We start from the raw sequence: 21858 nt of genomic DNA, 5'->3' as shown, positions 1-21858 counted from the left end.
CACCGCCACCACCCACCGGCACGGGCCCTCGCCGCCACGCCGCCGCCTCCGGGGCCGCGCCCGCCCTGCGCCCCCCTCCGCCGAGCTCGGGCCCCGGTTTGGGCTCCGGGCCCCCGGCCTGGCCCCCCGCCGGCCCCGGGCCCAGCCTGAGCCTGTACCTGAGCGAGGAGGAGGTGCGGAGGCTGATCGGTGAGTGCGGCCCGGCCCGGGGCGGCGGGGGGCTGAGGGGCCTGGAGGGGACCCGGAGGGGAAAGGACGAGGGATCGGGGGGCTGTGGGGCTGGGCAGGGGGCTGTGGGGCTGGGCAGGGGGCTGTGGGGCTGGGGGTGGAGGATCTGGGGGGCTGGGGGAGGATGGAAGGGGCTGGGGGAATGTGGGGGTCAGGAGGGGATGGTGTTGGTGGGGCTGGCCAGGTGAGGGGAGCCACGGGAGAACTGGGGGGCATGGGCAGGACCCCAGGATTGAGGCTGTGTGGGGATCGGGGGGCTAAAGGGGAGCTGAGGTGCCTGGGCTCTCGTGCTGTGGTGGCGGGGGGCTGCCCAGGCTCCCAGGCTGGAGCGAGTGGGGGTGATGTGCCCTGGGAGCGGGGTGACCCCGCCGGAGATGAGCCGAGGCCCGGGATTTAATTAGCGCGGTGAGTGACATTGGGAGGGCAGAGAGGAGACCTGGCAATAATTGGGTGCGTGTGTGAAAGGAATCTTAATTTCCAGGCAGGCTGACAATTGCTGCGCGAGGACTTGGAGGCAGTTTGTGAAGTCCCCCATCTGGCCCGCTGCAGAAGGCTTTTCGTAGTAGCTTTGTGCTTGGAGAGTCTCTGATTTAAACAAAGATTTGTTTTCTGTGGGCTTTGGCTTGCTTAGGGTTGATGGATGGAGTCTCAGAACAAGTATGTTGGTATCCCCAGAGGTTTGTTTTTCAGTAGGTGTCCTATGGCTCTGTAAGCTAAAAACCAAAATCTTCCAGCGGCTTATGACATCCTTTGCATCAAATGGACAAAATAAAAATATCCCCAGTGAATTTGGGCTCTGTAAGCACGTAGCTGACTGCAGTCAGGGGACCCAGGGGGTGAATAACGCTGTAAACATTTTTTTCCCTTATGGCTTGCTCTGGCGATTAGCATTCTGCTGTCATCATTTTTACATCGCATGTGCTCGCTGCCAGATGCTCTGTTGCAGATAGAGGATAAAACAGTCAGGCTTGCTGTTTAGCTGAGTCTCTAAACAAGTAATTAATCTTGGAAATACTGAATGGTAAGGTTTGAGCTATCCAAAGTCTAGTGCCTGAAATGTGTCGTAGATGGACTTGCTCAGGCTTCAATTGGTCCACTACTGCAATTATTCATCATTAAGCATAACATGAGGAAGGAAGATATTTTTTTAAAGTTAAATTGCACCCCATAGTTTCCCTTATGGGCGTGCTAACATGGCTAACGTCACTTAGTGTTCAAGTTGTCTGTAGCTGTTTTACATCACTTAAAATATCTGCAATGTAATGATCTGTTCTGCAACCCCAAAGGCTTGGATAAACTGGAGTCTGCCATGGAAATAACAGGTTTCTAGTGCTCTGGAAGACATATCAGTTTATAGATCCTGATGAACAGATAAGGTGTTGGGCATCTAGGCACAAATCTCGGGTACCTGCAGGTATTCCTCATGCAGAAGAAAGCCCAAAGGGGCACAGATGCTTTGGTTCCAGTTCTTCACGCTTCTGAAGACAAAACAATCTGCTCCTTTAAACCGTTCAGCTCTGTAGTATCTGTAGTGTGTTTATATCATATTTATTGTTAAAAATGCTCCCATCAGCGTGTGTGAGCTGCCCAAGTGAGCAGAGGTTTTCCAGATCCTGCAGCTTCTTTGAGGAAGCCAGTGGTTCAGTGGACACTGGGACAAGTCACAGTAGATAGGAAAATGACATCGCTTGTGCAAGTAAACTGTGAGGTTCACTGAAACTGCAACTATAAACATAAAAGCTAGTTTCTTGTATCTTTTGTTTCTAAACAAACTTGGTCCCTTGCTACTGTCTTGCTGTGGTTGAAGGGAAAACTCTGAGGCTCTCTGAAGTGCTAATAAACCCAAGTGTTAGACAGTTGCTACAGCCTGTGGTGTGTTTCCATGTTTCCCAATGTCGCTCCCGTGCTTGTTTAGATCACAAACTTGATCGGGAGCAAATGTAAGCACGCAAACATGTTGATTTGACCATAGACTGTGATAGAGTGCATCCTCAGCAGCTGGGGTAAGGTCTGCTGGTCCCACTGCTTGCCAGGTTGTACTGGCTCGGGGGAGCACTGCTCAGAAAAAGGAGTTCCGTGCCGTACTGAAACGCTCTTTGTGTTTTTAATTGAGATCGTGGCTCTTCTACGCAGAAGGTGAAGAAATATTGACTTAAGATTATTCGTGGCTGCTCTTTCTGTGAAGCAGAGGCAGCGCAAATGGGATGGCTTACAGTGAGAACTGCCTGCTGCTTCCCTGGGCGTTTAAGCCAGATTTCCACCGTTACTCCATGTGATTCTGACCATGTGTCTGCCTCAAGATGAATCGTTTTGAAATCATCAGAACTTTACATTTACAGACGAAAACTGGTGAAAACTGGCTCGTCTTGTTGTGTGAGATCGATTTGTATTTTGAAAAAGCTGCAGCATTCCCATGATCTGAAAGCAGGACTTGCTATATGGCAGACAGATGCTCCCTCTGTCTGAAATATCTCTTTGCCGTTCCCGTGGAATTTGTTCTCAGACATCCAAACTGTGAGCCTATGGGAAAGAAAAACTGCGGTTTTCACATGTGCTGGGTGGCGATTCCGCCAGGCAGAGCTCGGCAGCGGGTGGGATGGAGGTAGGGAGATGGCAGAGGGTCAGGGCACAGCCTGAGCGGTGGCAGCAGCAGCCAGAGGTGTGAGATGGGGGTGACGTGGGGTGATGCTTGCAGGGGAAAGCTGCCCACAGCACCACAACTCCTCTTAGGGACGTCTGCGAGCACTGCCGGCATGGTGCCCCGGAACTTTTTGCAGTTGGTTTGTGTGGATGATGGCAGTTATCTCTTTTTCCAGTTAGTGTGAATCCATGCATAAAACTAAACGTACTGTTAGTCTGGTGAAGCAGCTTCCTCCACGTGCACAATGGCACCGTGTGGTTGTAGCACTTCGTTCTAGTGACCATGGTGCTAAACACGCAGGGAGGATGGTGTTAAATCAGTGTGAGTTATTCAGGAGGTGCTCTGTGCTTTTAGTTAGTGACTTCCATTCAAATCCTCCCATGAAATCAGAATGTGGTATTTGTCTGCTGCACTGCTTCATCACTTCTTCTTTACAGGGTCTGTGATACAAAGACACGTATCCCTGCTTTGCAGATAACAAACCAAGATTTAGAAAGTGATGTGAAAAATAGCCATTAATATAGGTAGCCAGCTCTAATTATTAAGGAATTGATCAGATCTTTTAAAAGTACGTAGCGTTATTTAGCACTTAATGCATTCAGGGTGCATCTCTCTCAGACTTGAGTTTCAGCTGTGAGTTCCTGGCTGTTCTTCCTGTCCCTGCAGTATCTTTTATTCGTGGGCTGCAAACCTGTCAGCTATGACACTGGTCTTGTGGATAATCTTCCTGATAACACAGCTCTGGTTCTGGTTAGAGACGGGTCCAGCCTGAATATTAACAAGACTGAAGTCCTGTGGGGAAAAAAATACCGCGTGGTCCTGTAATTAAAGCTATTGTAACACATTTATATGAGGGGCTGTACTATAGGGAGGGGGCTAATGTGATTGCAGGAGAATCTCTAAGTCAGAAGTCCTACAGCGTTTGCAGGGAGTTTGCAGAGTTACTAGCTTTGTCCTAGTTTCTTCTGGTTATTCATACTGAGTGTGGTGTGCTGTTGGTTTTGTTTGCTGTTGCTTAATTACAGAGTTAAATTAACATGCGACTTCTCTTACGTGTTCTAGAAGTTCATTTGAAACCAGCGTGCAGCTGCCTGAAAGGGGCTGTCTAGTTAAGTGAGGTGCAAAACTGGTGCAAAATCTGTCACAGTGCCCCTTGCCCTGTCCCTGGGCACCACCGCAAGGAGCCCGGCTCTGTCCTGCCCGCAGCTCCCCGCAGGCACCCATGGGCACGGGTGGGCTCCCCCAGCCCTCCCCTGCTCCAGCCCCAGCTCCTGCAGCCTCTCCTCGCAGCAGAGGGGCTCCAGGCCCTCCAGCAGCTCGGTGGCCTTTTGCTGAACTGTCTCAGGTGGCTCCGTTTAATGGCATGGAGCGGGTTTCTTAACGTTGCTCTTTGGGCAGCTAGCAAAAGGAACTCATCAGCAGCGCTTTGTGGTGTTTGCAGTGACTGGAGATCCTCTTGGAGAACTAACCCGGCAAGACACAGCCCTGTTGTGAAAGGGACCTGAAAATCGGTGTGCTGGGATGTTAAAATTATTGGGAAATCGAAGTACCTGTTTCCTGTGATTCTTGAAATGGTTCAGAGCCTTGGTCGAAGCGTGTTCACACCTTGTACACGATACCCAGGACAGAAACCACCCACCAACGTGCCTCTGTCACTGCAGCCCAACGGATGAGCTGTCTGCTGAAGAGCGGGTGGCTGAGTACCCTGAGGTCCTGAAGCACGTGTCCATGTGGTATGTGACCTGTAGCTCAGAATCTGGTTCTTTTGGGCAAACATTCCTAAATCTTCATTTTCTAGCTTTCAAGCGCTTGCCACTGAAGAATTGTAGATTTTTGCATGGTGTATGCAAAACGAGAAGGATTTTATTTCACTTGAAATGAACTCAAAAGCTTACTGCAAGTGCACACCGCTAGCAGGAAAGCAAGCTTCTGCCCCGACGGACGCTGTGCACAAAACACTGAGCTGCTGCTGCTGGCCTCAAAGTGTGCTCATGTGTGCTGCTGGAATGGATGCACTGGGTTAGGGTAACAATTTTATCACTTATCCCTGGAAAGCCCTTTAGGTGATAGGTACTTACAGGATGGTTTTTCAGTGCTGTAGGTGGACATCTCTCGAGCCCCCAGCAGGACAAGGGGTGGTGGGGCTGTGCGAGGCCGTGTGCAGCAACATCTGGCATGTGGCGAGCTGCAGCAGGTTGGGACAAGTCGCTTGCATCACGGAGTTGAGCAATCTGTTTTCGGTTTGGAGCCCTCCAGTCTGCTTGGATGCTTGTCCGTCTGATTTACCGAGTACCACAGTTCATGTCAATATTGTTCTGAGGCTTATGAGAACAAGCTGCATTTGGAGTTCCTCTGCCTTTCTCCGTGCTGTTACCTCGCTGTTAATTTACTCAGTTCAAACAGCGTACGGACGGCTTTTACTTCAGAGATGTGAGCAGTCGCATAATCCCATGTTTGTACTGTTTACAAACCAGCAGAGGAAAATGCTTCCAGGAGTTGCCAGTAGCCCGTGGAGGCAACTTGTAGCCTGGGTGAGGACTGCCTGGAAATGCCTTGTTCTGCTGCCACTCCGAGGGCTGTTGGGCTGAGGGAAGGCCAGGTCTGAATTGCACTGATCTCCCCTGGATTGCTGCGGTGGGTTTCTGAGGCTGGGTTACTCACACCAGCATGTGTGCTGGGACTGAAGGATGCTGGAAACCCGTGCTGGGCCCTTCTGCAAACCGGCTGGAGGAGGATGCTACGGGCAGCTGGGGCTTGGCTTCCCCGTGCTGCTGTGTCTGTGCTCAGCCTGGGAGGAAGCAGCCATTTCGGCTCCTGCGAGGCCCAGGTCTGTCCTGTGATAAATGTGTGTGGTTCCTGTAATGTTCATGTGTCGGGGCTTTGGGAGCAGTCTGACCTCCGAGCCTGCCAGGAAAACAAAATCCCAGAGCTGCGTTCCTCACTCCTGTGGTTTTACACCTGCGTTCGGTTGGGCAGCGTCTTATTTCTCACCATTAATTGTTGGGCCTCTTTGAGCACGTGCTCTCCTTCTCCCTCTGGTTCGTGGGCAGAATGGGAACGAGAGAGAGGAAATGAAGGCAAAGAGCTCCCTGCGTGCATGAGAAGAGCCAGCAAGAAGGGCTCGCGGTGCTGGGAGGAAGGCAGGGACTGCCCTGAGTTGGAGGCAGTTCCTCTAGTAAAGCAGTGTGCACTTAGAGTTGTACCTCGGGATGCAGCTGTGAAGGCAAGGAGGCTGAAGCTCATTTAATCAGATGCGCCTCAAGAATTAAAGTTTTTTTTTCTTTTTTTTTTTTTTTCCTGAATGGCAGCAGCACCAGCAGATCCCGTGTAGGAATGAATGCTGACGCTCCCTGCGAATGCCTTGTGGCGGTACAAAGGGAGTGATGGCAGAGGCTTCAAACGCATTATTCCTCTTCCAGCTCTGCCTTTGTCCTTCTTTCAAGCGGATAACTCACATATTTGCCCTGACTGCTCTGGAGATCTGGGAGCAGAAGCAACAGCATGAAACTAATGCGATGCTTTAGAATTCCGCTGCCACTTACCGGGTGTTGAATGGCCGTAATTAAATTAACCAGTATATTGATTTCACCATGCTGCTTGGGAAAGATAAGGGCAGTAACGGAAGCGCTGGAGCTGCTGCTGGTCGGCTTGAGAAGCTGCAGCCGTGATGCCAGGGCTAGCACGGTGAGGTCGAGCAGGTTGGTGAGCTAAAAGTGCTTGTCCTCTGAGACGTGCTGGCCTTTAGGAAGCTACTTGGTGGCCTTGTGGAGTAATTCCTTATAAAATGAAAGCTCTTTTCTTTCTTCTGAGTAGAGAGGTCGCCACAGAGGTGAAGGGACCTGTTTAGGTTTGGGTGGAGTTTGGTGGTGTTTCAGCCAAGTCATGGCGTTGTGTCGAAACCTTCCCAAGTGCCTGAACAGGCATAGAGGCTGACTTGTCCCTTCGGCAGTGCTGTCAGTCGCAGAATTAAAGCAGGAGTCTCAAAGTCAACAGGCCTGATGCGTTGAGGAGGGGCTCTGTGTGTGTTATGTTTTTTATAACTTTTACTCAGCTGGGTACTTGTTCCTTAGCTCCTCGTGCCCGTGTGGCTGCTGGTTGGGACACCACTCAGGAGGTGCCAGTACTGCTGAGCTGGAGTGCTTGTCCTGCTGGGATCACTGTCAGCAGGGGGATGGATGACTCTAACTAAAAGAAAATAAAAAAGTGGCACAGCTTCTGTGGGTAGGTGACACCAGAATACTGCAAACACACGCTGCTCGTGAGTCCAAATGACTCATGGCGTATCTTGGTTAGGTGGTTACCTTTTGGCCAGGAGGATTACAGCAAAACAATCCTAAAGGGTTTGTGACACCTGTGAGTGTTTCACTTGAAGCTGTTTATGTCAAGACACCTTCTATCGCACACTGGCAGTTCATGAGCGTGGGACCTTTCTTTCTGTTACCTAGTCCCAGTGGTTCCTTTCCTTCTAATTCAAAAGGAACAAATTAAACACATGGAACTTCTTGATACAATGATGATATCTGGGATGTTTGCCATTACTAATAATTTACTTTTTTATTTCATAAATGTGCCTAGCTACTGTGTGCTAAGAATCAAGTTGTACATAATTTAATCATAAAACAAACTTTACTGAGCAAATCAGAGTTTCCTCTGTCACCTCCAGCCCTGTCTCTGCACCATTCTTATCCCAGCCTTCCCACTTACCCTTGCCTGCTGCTTCGGGTACTAGATACCTAGGTTCCTGGTACTAATTTTTGCCTGCCTTCAAGTATCTCAGTGCCGTGCTTCTCTTCAGCATCTCTATTTTGGACTCAACCCTTCAGGTAACTCACATGCACTGACCTGGCAAAACCACTCCTGGTTTTCTTTTCCTTTTAAGTTTCAAACGAGCAAATTTCATTTTAAAAGTGTTCTCAGAACAGTTTACTTGTATTCTACTGCATTTTTTTTTCGCAGTTAAGGACAGTGTGGTCTTCTAACCCATTTCTCAGCTGTCTTTGTAGCCTATCTGTCAGAAAAATGAAGATTTTTCTCTAAGTGAAGGAAGGAAGAATAAGCAGACAGGCTGCTGAGGTGGAGTTGTTGCTATTGTTCAGAGACAAATAGCAGGGTAAGCAGCTGGGCATTAGGAGCCTTCAATGTCTTAGGGTGTAGATTAAGTTAAATATTGCCAACCTCATTATGGATCACAGAAAGGTTGGGGTGGGGAAGAGACCTTTTGGAGATCATCTTGTCCAACTTGCTTTTACTTCAGCAAGTGCCATCTCCGTGGGGAGGCTTCCTGTTGAAGGTCTGTTCAGTGACTTCTACAAATGCCTTTCGGTGAGACAAATATTGTTTGCCGGTGGTGCTGAACTTGCAAATTCAGCATCTGTAAGGTGAGTTACATCAATTAGGTGAAAACAGCATCAGGAGGGTACATTGTGGGTGATCTGTCAGTGAATATTTGTCAGGATTTAATGAGAGCTCTCAGCTAAGGATTTTCCTTCCTGTTTGCTAGCTGCTGCGAAATTTCCTCCTCAGATCCCCTGCTATGGAGTCTTGGTTGGTTTTCAAGGATGCAGTCATGCCTTAAAGTTCTGTTAAATAATTCCTTAGGTTGAAAGCCTTGCCTACTGTCTGCCATCTCCTGCTGGTGAAAAGTTAGCTCTGCAGAGGTGTACCAGCCCTTTGTGTAAATAACCAGTCTGTATGCTCTCTGCTCCGGCCGGGCACAGCGTGGTGAGCTTACAGAGCAGGCGTGCTGTTGGCAGTGGGGCGTATGCCTCTGCTGGGAGAGGTTTTCTGGCCAGGTAAGAATGAATTTCATTCTGGAGCCTCACCAGCCACCACGCTACACGAGCAAGCTGATGTAGAGCACCTGCAGAAAGAATTTGCCTGTTTCAGGATGCTTTGCTGATGTGTCAAGCAGTGATTTTACTTCTGACCTGTTCTGTGCACTTGATACTTTTTTTTTTTCCCAAGGTGTGTGGTACTGGGTTAGAAGATGTTCCTTTCTAGCAAAGCACAGACTGAAAGGTTAGAAAAAAGGTTTAAAGAGCTCTTGGGTGAGACAGAGATGCACGTAGGCAATGAACTATGCAGAGGTGGGAAGCTGTTTAAAGAAAAAGTGCGTGTGGGGGGATTCTTCTGTCTTGTTCTTTTCCCAAGTCTCAGGGCTTAGGAGAAGGGCTGTTCAACTGTCAGGAAAGAAAAGTTTCTAAGCAAAAAATAAAAAATGTATTGCTGAGCACTGGCAGGTTTCTGCCTGCTGGTTTGTCTTCCAAGCTTGCTACTGCGCCATGTCCCTTGGCTTTCTTTAGCACCTGGGTTATGAAAGCAAAAGCTGCTGCTTCCTCATATTCATACTGAGGTTTTATTCTTTTCCTACTGGCATGTTGGTCATCAGTCATCCTTCCCAGGGCCTTGTGACCCGCTCGATGTTTAAAAGCAAATATTTCCGCCCAAATTCCCAACTGGCAGCCATAACTGGCAGGTTGTGTCATCGTGGAGAACTAAAAATGCAGTAGGAGGTCTTCATCTGTTGCTCGTTTTATTAAAAATCTGCTTTCGTTGTTGGGTATGCTGGCTATGTGCAAATAGGATGTAAGAACCATTTATATTTTCAGATGTTTAGTGTTACATTTCCAATAGTTCACTGTTTTCTAAATGAAACTGATGCATATGGAATTTGTATTTGATTTCCTTGGTTTTTAACTCCCAGTTGTGTTTTCAGCCTTGTGTATGTTGATTGCCGAGCGGAACTAATTAAATACATTCAAATTAGGAAGGCTCGCTCTGGGAAAGCGCTCTCTTTTACCCTACAAAAGAAGTTTCTGTCGCCAAGCGCTGATTTTTAATTTTACAGCCTTGTTCTCATGTGCTTAGCCTGGTGTATTAAAATATCAGAAGTCTTTCAGCGCGTATGTGTGGAACCTTCTGTGGAAGTCACCAGCAAGGCTTAGGATCTGAGGCGGGCGTTTCAAGCTTTGGGTGCATTTATAACGAGTGAAGATGTGCAGAGGGGACAGAACTATACGGTACCTTCCCTCAACAAAGTCAGTTGCTCAGTGCTGGGAAAAACCTTTGGTTTTAAGGCGTAGATTGCACGGAGCAGGGCAGTGGATGATGGTGAAAGGATGTTGAAGCCTGAGGTTCTTCGTCTCCCGTGGATGTTCATCGTGGAGCACACGTCCCTGCTCTGGTCAGAGGCTGACCCGGATGAGGTCCTATCATTCTCTGGAGCACATGAAGCCCTGGAGAAAGGCAGCATCTACACAAAGCTAGGAAGTTGTTTCACCGTGCAGCTCTTTCCAATTAGTTTATTTTGGTGCCTGTGAGTCAGGAGCAAGAGTGGCTTGCTTTGTGACGGCTGCAGTGATTTTTGCATCACGCTGCAGAGATTTCTCAGCTGTTTATGAAGAAACTCTTACAAATTACAGACTAGCATATTAAGAAAATTGGCATTTATTTCAGTCATTTGTGTACGCAGACAGGAGTCTACCAGAGGGCTGGGTAGGCAGCTGGGAGGGCCACTTGTGTCAGCTGTTGTTACCAGATTGCTCTTACTGGGATGCTCCTTATTGCAATATGAGTATGAGCTCTAGTCTAACAGCAGTCTGCCTAACTCTTGTGCTGCACATTTGTTTTAAGTCTCTCTTTTTTTTTTTTTTTTTGACAGGGTATTTCAGAATTGCAGTGGGATGATTTGAGGTCTGCTGCTTGGGGTTTTTATCCGAAACAGGCTCTTCTTTAAGGAAAACGTGTTACTACTAGTGCGTGTTGTAGGACAGATTTGCTTCATGAGAATAAAGTCTAATTTTTCCCATGCTGGTAGAGGCAAGCTTCTTTTGTATATTGTGCTAAAAAAAAAAAAAAAAAAGAGAAGAAGACTTGAAGCTAGACTGCTTTTGCACAAGGGCGTTTGAAAAGAAGTGTTTTGTTAGGCTGCTAGACTGACATGATCCAATTTTGTAGTGAACACAAGGGCTGCCCAGCATCTTTTGCATTTGGGAAGGAAAATCAGCCTCTCCCCTTCCTTTCTGAGCTTCTTCAGATGTTTTGTTATGTTAAACAGCGAGAAGAATGACACTTTCTCTGTGGTGCTGCTTAAATTCACCTTTTTGTCTGTGCTCAAGTTTAATTTATTCTTTCAAGCTTGTGCCCAAGGCTGGCGGGGTACGAAGTTGTGGAAGTCCATAATGAAATTTCGGGGTTGCCTGGGTAAAAGGGTGTCGGCTTTGCCTTGAAATGAAAGCAAAGCATTGGTCTTACAGCTCACGTGAGCTGCTGTAGGTTAGTCAGGTCCCAGTAATGAGAAACTAGATCCCTTGGTATTGTGCACATGGGCTTGTTTAAGGACGCTTGCCAAAGCACAACCGCAGCCGATGTTTTAAGTTGTTCACCGATGGCCAATGTACTGCTTAACCCAATGGAGGCATCCACGCCAAGCTGCCTTTCCTCCCCTGCAGTTTGTAACCCAACAATTTTTGGTATTTCTTTTTAAGGTTCTCCTCCCTTTTCTTTAAGTTTTACTACTTTGGCTAGAAAATCATTATTGAAGAGCTTCCCATGGTCTGTAGCGGTTTGTAATGCATCCTGTTATTTCTCCTACAGCCTTTTTCTCCTTTTATCACTGCATATTGTAAAAACATACCAATTTAGGCTTGTTCCAGGAGGTTCTGTGTGCTCTGGTGTATTTGCCCTACTTAGGATGCGAGGTGGAGAGAGAGTTTAACATAGGAGGAGCCTGTCATCTGGCAGAATTACATTTATTTTTTCCAAATGGTGTCAGTCAGTATGATTTCATGGAGCATTATTACTTTGTTAGGCATTATTGAAATCTTAGGTACTTGGAAAACTAATCTTCTTTCTTCCTTTCCCCAGCAACCTGCTACCTAGGCTGTTTATGTCTTACACTGCTACTGTGTTTGAAAGAGACTTACACATTAAAAAAGCAAACATCAAAAATCGAGATTGCAGGTGTGGACTCTTAAGTATGGTTTGGAGAAGGGGAGGAAAAAACCTTTATCTGGATAAGGTCACAGTAACATTTTAGCATAAGCTCTAGGTTACTGTTGCTGCAGTCTTGCCCTCCATTTGGGGTGCTCCTGAGCATCCTCACTAACTCAGGGAGCTGAACTGACTGAGAAGTGTTCCCCTGTGGTGTTTTTGTTGTTGTCTTGAACCTGCATTAGCTTTTTGCCAGCTTTACTTCCTGAACTTGGCTTGCTGAAGGTTTAAATGTTGCATGTAGATGCGAGTACGTGTGTCTGAATTAAAAAAAGGTGAAGTGCAGAATAAAGGCAATTCTGAATTAAATAAACTGTCATGGTAATGGAGCCTCAAGAGTTTCCTGCAAACTCCTAAATCAGTTTTAATGGGTACTCTGGAGAGAGTTAATGGTATGACTTAATCAGGCTGGAAATCTAGGTAGTGAGGCCAGCACAGTTTCACCATGTGTAAAAAGGTAGGTAGAGAACTAAGAACAAAAATCCTAACTGCACAGGAGTGGTTCACAGCCAGTACTCAACATAACTGAACCTATTTGACTCCTTGGGGAGGCTGAGCATTGTCCTCTTTATCCGAATTTGTGGGAAGAGAGGCTCTGGAAGCAACTCACCCAAGGAGTTTACTGTGGTGTCCTCACACGGGGTGGCTGCTGGGGCCTGGCAGGCTGTGCCACGTGGCTTTTTTTGGAGAGAAAAGAACCTGTGCAACTCATGTGGAGTGAGATTGTTTCTGTGTATTTATCTGTTTCAGCATTTGGATGTGCATTTATCCATGCTCATAGAAGTCCAGTGAGCCTGAGCCAGGCAGATTTCTGTTTAAGAATTAAGAGCTGTACTAGGAAACCTCTTAAATTATTTTTATTTGCCAGCATTTTAATTGGAGCATAATTTTTTTGAAGCAATAAAATTTGACATTGATTCTCATGCTGCTCTTAAGTAATGCTTTTATATTCATGTAATCAACATCACTTGTTAGTATCTAGCTTTTTATGGAAGTACAGGCATTAAAACACTAGCGGTCTATCTAATGAAATTACTCAATATTGTAGCGTGCTCCCTCTATTAAAGCTTAAAGATGTGATTGATCTGCTGCAGGGTAACTTGGTTTTGTACACCTTTAGATCTCGTTGCACATCAAGATATTTGTTTGCTGGCTTCAATTAAAGGAGCCTTGTCTGTGACTTTTATAAAGGCCAATTTTTATAATGTCTGCTTTTATTGCTGTGCACGTGTTCATTTCCTATAATTAATTTCTCTACAAGGGTTATATCAAATCAGGGACTGTCACCTTGAAAATCTCGTGATGTTACAAGTTCTGAACCATCATTTTCTTGAACCCCAAATTGTTGGCAAGACCCTTTATCAGCAAGAGACGGCGGTTTTATTCTGAAAGCAATTTCATTGTTCCACTTCGTTGTTTCACCTGCTAATTCTTTTGTCCTTGTAATTTATTGGACTAACTTGTATGTACTGGGTTTAATATAAATATTTTTGTTTAATCAGTTTATGCCTGTAAATTCTCCCATTGTTCATATCTAACAGCAAGTATCAGATAGTTGTGAGCTCTTTCACACACACCTGTCCATGTTGTCTATGTCTGATGCAGGTTTCGTGTATATGAGTGTGTGCACATAGAAATCAGGTGGGTCAGTTCTTTGGAAAGTTCTCTTTCTTTTCTTTCAGAGTTTTAATTTTGGTTCAAGGTAGGTGTGTGCTTGTTCCCCCTCCTCTGTGTTTTACTGGTGGATGCGCTCTTGTAATTCTCATTAATTCTTGAGTGGAAAAATTGGAGAGGTGAGGTTTAACCTTTACTTATATATATAACTTAACGCTGTCTCAGGCTGACTATAGGCAGCACATAAAGGATCACATGCGTCTTTTCCTGTTCAGGACCTTGTTTGAGTGTGTGCCTCCTTTGGACTGCTCCGTTTGGTGGATGCATTTTGTACATCCAGTCTCTAGGGTTCTCCCCCTCTGCATCTGTGGTTCTATACCCTTGGGTTTTGGTTGTGTTTCAGGATGTTAATGAGCCAGCAGGGAATAAAAGTGGTTAACAGTAACAAGAAGGAAGAAGAATGTCTTGGCTGTATTTCTGTGTCTTGTGAAAGCAAGGTCGATTAAATCAAGTGCTGGAATAAGCAAGCACTTAGCACTCTGCCCTGATCTGTGCTCAGTTTTTGCACAAAACAGGAAGAATTATTTCTCTTAAGCTAATTCTCCCTTTCATCAAATGCAGCATGTCTACACAGTTTGTTCTATTTCTTAAGAAAGAAAGAAAAAAAACAAAACATACAAAACCACCACCACCAAAACATACAACCTTGTGTACTTCCTGAAATTCTTGGAATAACTTCAGGGTGCCTTAAACACTGTCTTGCTGGAGTGGTAGCCTCTCTGGTTTTCTTGACTATCTAGCCGTAATAAAAATAGCTCCATTATTTATGTTCCCTGTCATACTGTGAAGATTTTAATTGAACTCTCTTCCTGCTGCGTAGCTCCTGTTTGGGGCATGCACCTGTGTCTGATGTGCTTGGTTGTTCTCTTACTGTGTCCACGTTTTGCTGGGCATGGGTAGCATTGAACAGGGAGCAGTGGAAGAAGATGCCTCGAGATGACACAAGATGGTGTTGATTACAAACACAGTATTGTTTTGGCCTGAGAATATGGAGCTGACAATTAATTAAGCAGCTGTAGGGAGTGGGGCTAATTTGTAGTGGCTGCTTTGCCACTAATTGCTGATGACACCCAGGGCAGGCTGTAGGGTCCTACCCCGTGTTCATTGTGTCCTTGGAATATGTGCAGTGAAAGATAACGGCAGCTTCAGGATTTTTAATATCAGAATATGCTTTTTTTTTTTTTTTTTTTTTCCAAAAAATGCACTTTAATATTCTGTAGTAAATAGCTCTGTGGGTCTTTCAGTTTTCTAGGTTTACTGAAATGTTCAGAAAGCAAATGGTAGGCATTAAACATTAGTATTACTTGGTGTACAAATGTCATTTCTCATTACGTGCTTTGTGTTTCTAATGCAAGTGCCTTGAAGTTGACTCTATAGTGCATGTGTGTCAGCCTCAGTGGTTTGGAGGGTGCTCAAGAAATGGGCTATTCCGGGAGGAATTACCTACAATTAAAGAGCTGATAATCCAAAGCAGTTTGTTTTGAGGGTACACAGTTGTAAATAAGAGCAAAATCGGACATGTGATTCCCAGCAGCAGACAGAGGTTCATTCATGAGGGTCTGTAATGATCCTTGTGGAGTAAGGGCTCTTTTGGAGGTAGTGCATCGTGTGAAAAGTCTTGTTTCCTTCCACCACATTCCATCTTCTACCTGTTTATTAGGCTGTGGCATCTCTGTGGAATTGTTGCTTTCCCAGGAGTTTGAAGCACTCTGACGTGTGAGCACTGATCTCCAAACCTGCAATTGCATTTATGGACTTGAGGAAGTGTGTGCTTAAACATCCAAGCAACGAGTGGAGCTGGTGGTACTGAGAGCTGCTTTATTGTGGTGTGGTGCTGCTGGATCTGTTCTGCTCTCTTACTGCTTTCCATGTTTGTTCTGCTTTTATCACAGGTCTCGATGCAGAGTTATCTTATGTGAGGAATGATGTTGTTAATCATTACGCATTGTCCTTCAATCTCTTAATACCCAGCGAGACCAACAATCTTCACTTCAGTTGGCATGCTAAATCCAAGGTAAGCAGGCATAATTTGTGTTTGAGTATTTGCTGCATGATTCACTTAGTGAATACCTGCTACTATAACTGAATTTTTTTCTTTGCAAAAAATAGCATCTGGTAGCGCGAAAGAAATGAACTAAGAAGCTAAAATAATAATTATGTGATTGCAGACAATAAATTAAAATACTCTATATCCAAACCATCCCTCTCTTCTTTTAGAAAGGGTAAGCACTTCTTTTGAAATATGTTGTACTTCTTCCTTCAGAATAGACAGATAGACAAGCTCCTGGCTCTGTAATATCATCTGGTGGTGAACTGAACACACAGAAGTGGCAGCCATGAACTAAAGCCTCTGGAAATCAGATGCAGAGCACTTGTATTTTAGAGTTTTCCAGAAACAAATGCTTGGAGATGAGGAGAATCTATAAAAGTAGCATCTAGTATGTTATTATTTGAGTCTCAATTAAATGGAAGGGGATTTTCATTTTGCTTAATCACCATATTTGGGGCATGCAGTAACAGCTGTCATAAGATTGCATATACTTTTACATTTCGAAGGATTTTCAGTTACTTAATTTATTTTTGTAGATGAAATGATCTGTTTAGTCTCTGCCAGACATTTGTTCATTTTTTAAACTCAAGCAATAGTTATTCTGCTCTTAAACAAGAAAGGCTGCGATAAAACCAGTAATGTTTAACAGCTCTACCAATGCAATTTCTAAAGACTGCTTATGCCAGTGTTCTTTCCTCTGAGGTGTAGCTTCTTACACGATGTGAATTTTGGCCCACAGAATTATTGCAGACAATGCAAGCCAGCCCTTCTACTTCATACCACATTTCACTTTCACAGACATTTCAGTCCCTTGCCATTTGAATACGACCTTTGAAGGAGTTTCCTTGTTACTAACAGCTTCAGCTAAGAGCTGCGTGTATTGCTGTGCCTGCCCTGAGTTTTCTTGTCCCATCTGTGAGTTTTGAATAGAATTTTTTTACAGAATCACAGAATGGTTGAGATTGGAAGGGACTCCTGGGGTCCATCTGGTCCAACCCCTGATTAAGAAGGGCCAGACAAAGCAGGTTGTTGCCCATGGCCATGTCCAGAAGCCTCCTGAAGACCTTGAAGGAGAAGACTTCACAGCCTCTTTGGGCAATCTGTTCCCCCTGCACAGTCCGAAAGTGCTTCCCGATGTTTACAGAGAACCTTTTGTGTTCCAGTTTGTGCCCCTTGTCCTGGCACTGGGCACCACTGAACAGAGCCTGGCTCTGTCCTCATTGCACCCTCTCTTCAGGTATTCAGAAGGACCACTGCTGGTGATACTTTGCCTAATGTAGCCAAGAATACCATTAGTCTTCTTGGTGGCAAGGGCACGTTGCTGACTGAAGTTCAACTTGGTCTCCACCAGGACCCCCAGGTCCTTTTCTGCAGGCCACCCAGATGGAAAGCAGCTCTGGAGTTGTTCCTGCCCAGGGGCAGCACTCTGCATTTCTCCTTGTTGAACTCCTCAAGGTTTTTGTCAGCCCACCTCTCCAGCCTGTCAAGGACAGATGGCTGCATGGCCTGCTGGTGAGGTAGTTTTGTGCCCTCTGTGAATTACCAGAGGGTGCACTCTACCCTATCACCCAGGTCAGTCCCCCAGTATCGACCCCTGGGGGTACTCTGCTCAGTACTGGCCTCCAGCTTGATTTTGCACCATTACCCTCTGGATCTGGTCCTTTAGCTACTTTTCCATGCACCTCACTGTCTGCTCAACAGCCATACTTCAACAGCTTCTCTACAAAAATCTTATGGGGAACACTGTCAAAGACCTTGCTGAACTCCAGGAAGACAACATCCACTTCTCCCCCCTCATCCATCTGGCTGTTTGTTTCATTACAGAAGCTAAGTTCCCCTTGGTGAATCTTTGTGACTCCTCCTGATGATGTCCTTGCCTTTGTCTTTTGCACATGTGTAGATGCCCTGCTTCAATTACTGTGATTGCACCACTTGACATCTTCAGTGCTAAATTTTGTAGGATTGGCATATTGCCATTTCTATGAATACGGGAACTGGGTTACATTTCTACCGTTGGCATCTTGATTGAAAAATCAGTTTCCTGTAGCTTGCTAACATAAATGTATTCCATGACCTCTTTAGAAAGGGGAAAAAGGACGCTAACATGCAGAGTCAAATGGAATTAGTTCAGCTGAGTCTGGAGGGTTAGGGTGAGTTTCCAACAGGAACTTGTAACTCAGCTACAGTAGGTCCTGTGCGTAATGAATGACCATTTGTGGAATCAACTTCAAGTGAAAACAGAATTTTGACTTCAGGTGAAGATGTTTTTTAAGCAATTTCAGCTGTGTAGTTTATAAAACTGACTAAAGGAGTGGGATTTTTTTTGAATTCCTGTGGTGTTAACAAATTGCCCTTTGAACAAGCAAGTGTAAAAATATCATTGAGCGAGGTTAGTGGTTTTATTTATTTATTTTTTCATACTGTGACTTAATTTCTGACCAAAATTTTTGGAATTATTTCAAGAATGGCTTTTCTTTTGGCTTTCTTAATTTGAACTGTCAAGAGTCTGATATTTAGACTTCGTATAAGAAACCTTGAATTTGGGCACTTAAAATCACCAATATTCTCTAAAAATAAGAAACAGGCTTCTTAATGTTAAGAAAACTAATCAAAAAGGTCTGCAGCATTTCTTTTTACTACTGTAGAGATTCCTTACATGTTTTCAATCTCCCGACTTTTGTTACAGGTTGAGTACAAACTGGGATTTCAGGTAGATAATCCCATGGCTATGGCTATGCCCCAGGCCAACATTTCTTTACAAGGAGAAGTTCCTCGCACCCTCTCAGGTAAACAGATCACCCCACGCCCCCGGACACATACAGCTAGTACTGCTAGAGCTTTCTGATGGTACTTGTCTCTTTCCAAAGTGTGTGTAGTGTTGCATAAAGCCATAACCTTTCTCTATTAAATGTTATAAACTTACAGGTCTTCTGCAACAGTTACAACATTGCTGAAAGGGTATTATACATTGTGACTGCTAGTGTAAGAGTAATGTTTTTCCCCTTGTGTAGTGGAGGAGGTTTCATTGAAATGAAACAATGTTTTTTGTGTTGTTATAGACACATGCATGTGTGTGTATATATATACATATATGCATCCATGTGCACACACAAATTTCCTTTCAACAATAATAATTAGCAATTGCATGGACTTAAAAACAAAACAAAACATAGCTTTTAACTTTGCTAGCCTACAGAGACATAATTTCAAGATGTGTGGAAGTTGATAACATGTTAGAGTTTATGGTAAGTTTAAAGTCAAGAAAACTATTCTGAATATGTATTAGCTGCTCTGTAGAATTTGTACTAGAAACAAACGTGTTTGTTTCAGAAAGTGCACAAATGATCGTTGTTCCTTGATCATTCAGTTATGGTTCCTCGCTGCCTTGTGCTCTGTTAGATACACAAGTGGGAACAAAATACATGTTTTGATGTTTTGGCTTTGTACCACTTCTTTGTGAAGGCAGAGACTAGGGAATTAGGCTTGTTGTGTCTGCTCTGCTGGCATCAATAATGCTGCTGTGTAAGCTAGAAAGTAAATACTGTACGATTAGTTTAAGCTTTGATTCCAGTCAGATTTGCAGAGACCAAAATATTTAAACTTAACTGTTGTAGAAAAAGCTGACCTTCATGGTGTTTGAGAAAGCAGCAAGGGAAATGGAAATTTCTGCGTTTCTGCTCTAATGCAGTTTTATATTGTGAGAGCTCCAACGCTAGTGGTTTACCTCCATTTGCACGTTACTAAAATTATATCTGGAGGTAAACTTTTAATGTGGCTCACATAAGTAAATTTATTTAAAGTTAAACTACTTAATGCTTTCATTGTTGTCAGAAATTACAAGACATAGACACTAAAATAGCATTTGTTTATTAATAGATTTTTTTTTACAAAACGTACATTAAATGTTGTTTATAAAGGCCCTTATCTATTTAATATACTTTCACCATGATGTCTGAAATGTGCTCAAACTTGATTGTAATGCCTGTTTGTTGTATGCTTGCAGTGTTTCGTGTCGAACTCTCCTGCACTGGCAGACTTGACTCTGAGGTCACAATACTGATGCAGCTCAACTTGACAATAAATTCATCCAAAAACATCACAGTTTTAAATTTCAAACGGAGGAAAATGTGCTACAAAAGTAAGACACTGTTTCAAATATTCAATGTTTTTTAGTGTTAAAGCAGTATAGGAAAAAGATGTGGGAAGATACATGACCAAGGACAAATGTAATAATCCACAAGAGTGAATTATGGAAAGGACAAGAAGAAACCAAGTAACATTTTGATTTCCAGAGAAAAATGTGTGCAGTTGGTAGAAGCAGAAGCTGATGGATGAACAAATTCTCTAAGTGTTGTGCTGTGGTGTGACCTCCTCACATATATAGCAAAAAATATATATGTGTATTTTCTCTGTTGTACTTGCAAGGAAGAAATTAGATTCTTCAAACCTGCAGCACTGTGAATATTCAAAGTTTTTTTTCTAAAAATTAACAGCCAAATCTACTTTATAAACTGAGATAAACTTAAAACTAGCTACTTAATAAATGTGACCAGATGTTACTCTTTCAGACTTTGAGTACAAAATGATCTTAGTAGATTGATAATGCAGGCTTCAGGAATCCCAGATTGACTTTCCTGGGTTTTGACTTAAGAATCTGCAAGCACAATTTATTCTTGAATTGTTGCTGTCTCCTGTTGCTGTTTCCTGGAAGTATTTTCATAGGCATCAAAAGAAGATTATTTTTGAGAATCCTGAGAGCTGTAATCTCCTTAAAAATGGCTTCTGTTTCCTGTCCTCAGGCAGCGTTTGAGCATGGCCACCTCTACACGTTCCTCTCAGCACTGCTCAGTTTACATAGAGCCTTTGAGGACAGTGGTTAGGTTTCAGAGGGGAGCCTGCCACTTCCCTGGAGTCTGAATGTCCATGGATGCACTTTTGCAAAACGTGTATGAAAAAGCATGTGTGGCTTTTTACCACGTAACACCGATACCCATGCTCCTTGTACTGACGTTATGACAAAATCATTCTTAATTCAAAATGTCTCTCTTTCTAGTAGAAACAGAGATATTTCTGATATTGTTTAAGACAGAAAACTTACCTTTAGTTCATATTTTCTTGGATACTTTTTCAAATGTTCTAAGTGGGGGAAACGTGGACTGTGTGTGCCTTCATACGTTATTGAGCTGCTAAGTGAGCTGAGGGGGTTTCCATAGGTACTGCACCAGCATCAGGGTGTGGGAAGTAGAGCCGCTTCTTAAATTATGCAGAAATAATTCTTACAAAGATCACGTTTCTGTGGGTTCATAATCATGTCAATGGCTTTTTTGAAAGTTGTATGTGGAGTGGTATACAGCATCGGGGGATTTCTAATTTAATTTAGTGCTTAAGTTAACAATATGCAGGAACTTGTGAGTGGTTTTGCTCGAGGCATTCCTAATACTTCCTCCTAAGGCTTAAAAAAAAGCAAAACTCTCAGATCTTTTTTCCTTTTGCTTGATGTACTTTTTGACAAGTTTATCAGGCTGAACTAGCTTGCCAAGGAGTCGGAAGGGAACTGTACTGGGGAGGAGGCAGCTCTTTGCAGCTAGGAGCAGGAAGGGGGATGTGCAAGTGCATCTGGGCTTTTGCAGTCACGGAAATCCATGATACTGCCTCAGACGCATGTGAAACCTCAGTGAGGCTTATCTGAAGTAGTCTCCACAGCCTGTTTTCCCCTGGTTTGCCCCTCCTATGTTAGAGAGACCAGTAGTAAGAATAATGAAGACATATCCCCTTCCTAAAGGACCATTTTCACCCCAGAACCCAAGCATTATCTGTTTGGCTTTTATTTTTTACTTTTTTGAATATTTAAATTTCATCCTTTGGTTTTAAAACACTCATGGTTCCAGCATCAGATGAGAAGGCAAGGTGATCAGGGCTGCATTTCTTAACTTCTTCCTGGATGAGTTGCATTAGTCTGAGTAGTATTCTTTGAACATTCGATTAATAAATGATTTCTTATCATACAGTAACCGATTATGTGAGGTTTTTGTTTTGTGACTGTATGTATGCACACTCACTCTCCACCTGTGTTTTCTACTATCTATCTGCTGCTTTGGACTTTGCAGACAAGTCAAAGGGTTTTGAACTAGGTAGATCCAGTGGGTTCGGACATGGCCTCAGTGGACATGCATGTTAGTGATCACACATCTGACCTATGTGTCTTGAAGCCTGGTGATTTTTTTTAAATTTATTTATACAGTGGTTAGGAAATGGAAATCTAAAAATAACCATA

The 21858-nt window shown here is 44.2% G+C and overlaps 1 protein-coding gene and 1 long non-coding RNA gene across 3 annotated transcripts in view; both read left to right on the top strand.

The window, feature by feature from the left end:
- Positions 1-89: 89 nt before the first annotated feature.
- LOC137861190 (uncharacterized) lies at positions 90-2087 on the top strand. Its single transcript, XR_011099455.1, has 2 exons — positions 90-189; positions 710-2087. It is a non-coding gene; the product is annotated as an uncharacterized lncRNA (long non-coding RNA).
- Positions 2088-8615: 6528 nt separating this feature from the next.
- Positions 8616-21858, top strand: part of RYK (receptor like tyrosine kinase) — a 46354-nt gene continuing 33111 nt past the window's right edge. For both annotated transcript variants that reach the window (XM_068692338.1, XM_068692337.1), the window contains exons 1-4: positions 8616-8661; positions 15427-15548; positions 18271-18370; positions 19588-19722. In XM_068692338.1, the coding sequence (XP_068548439.1) occupies positions 8631-8661; positions 15427-15548; positions 18271-18370; positions 19588-19722 (388 nt within the window). In that variant the 5' untranslated portion in view covers positions 8616-8630. The remainder of the gene's footprint in view (positions 8662-15426; positions 15549-18270; positions 18371-19587; positions 19723-21858) is intronic.

The sequence above is a fragment of the Anas acuta genome, chromosome 9 (assembly GCF_963932015.1).
Source record: "Anas acuta chromosome 9, bAnaAcu1.1, whole genome shotgun sequence".
NCBI classification, from domain to species: Eukaryota; Metazoa; Chordata; class Aves; order Anseriformes; family Anatidae; genus Anas; species Anas acuta.
This window is presented reverse-complemented; position numbering and strand designations above follow the sequence as displayed.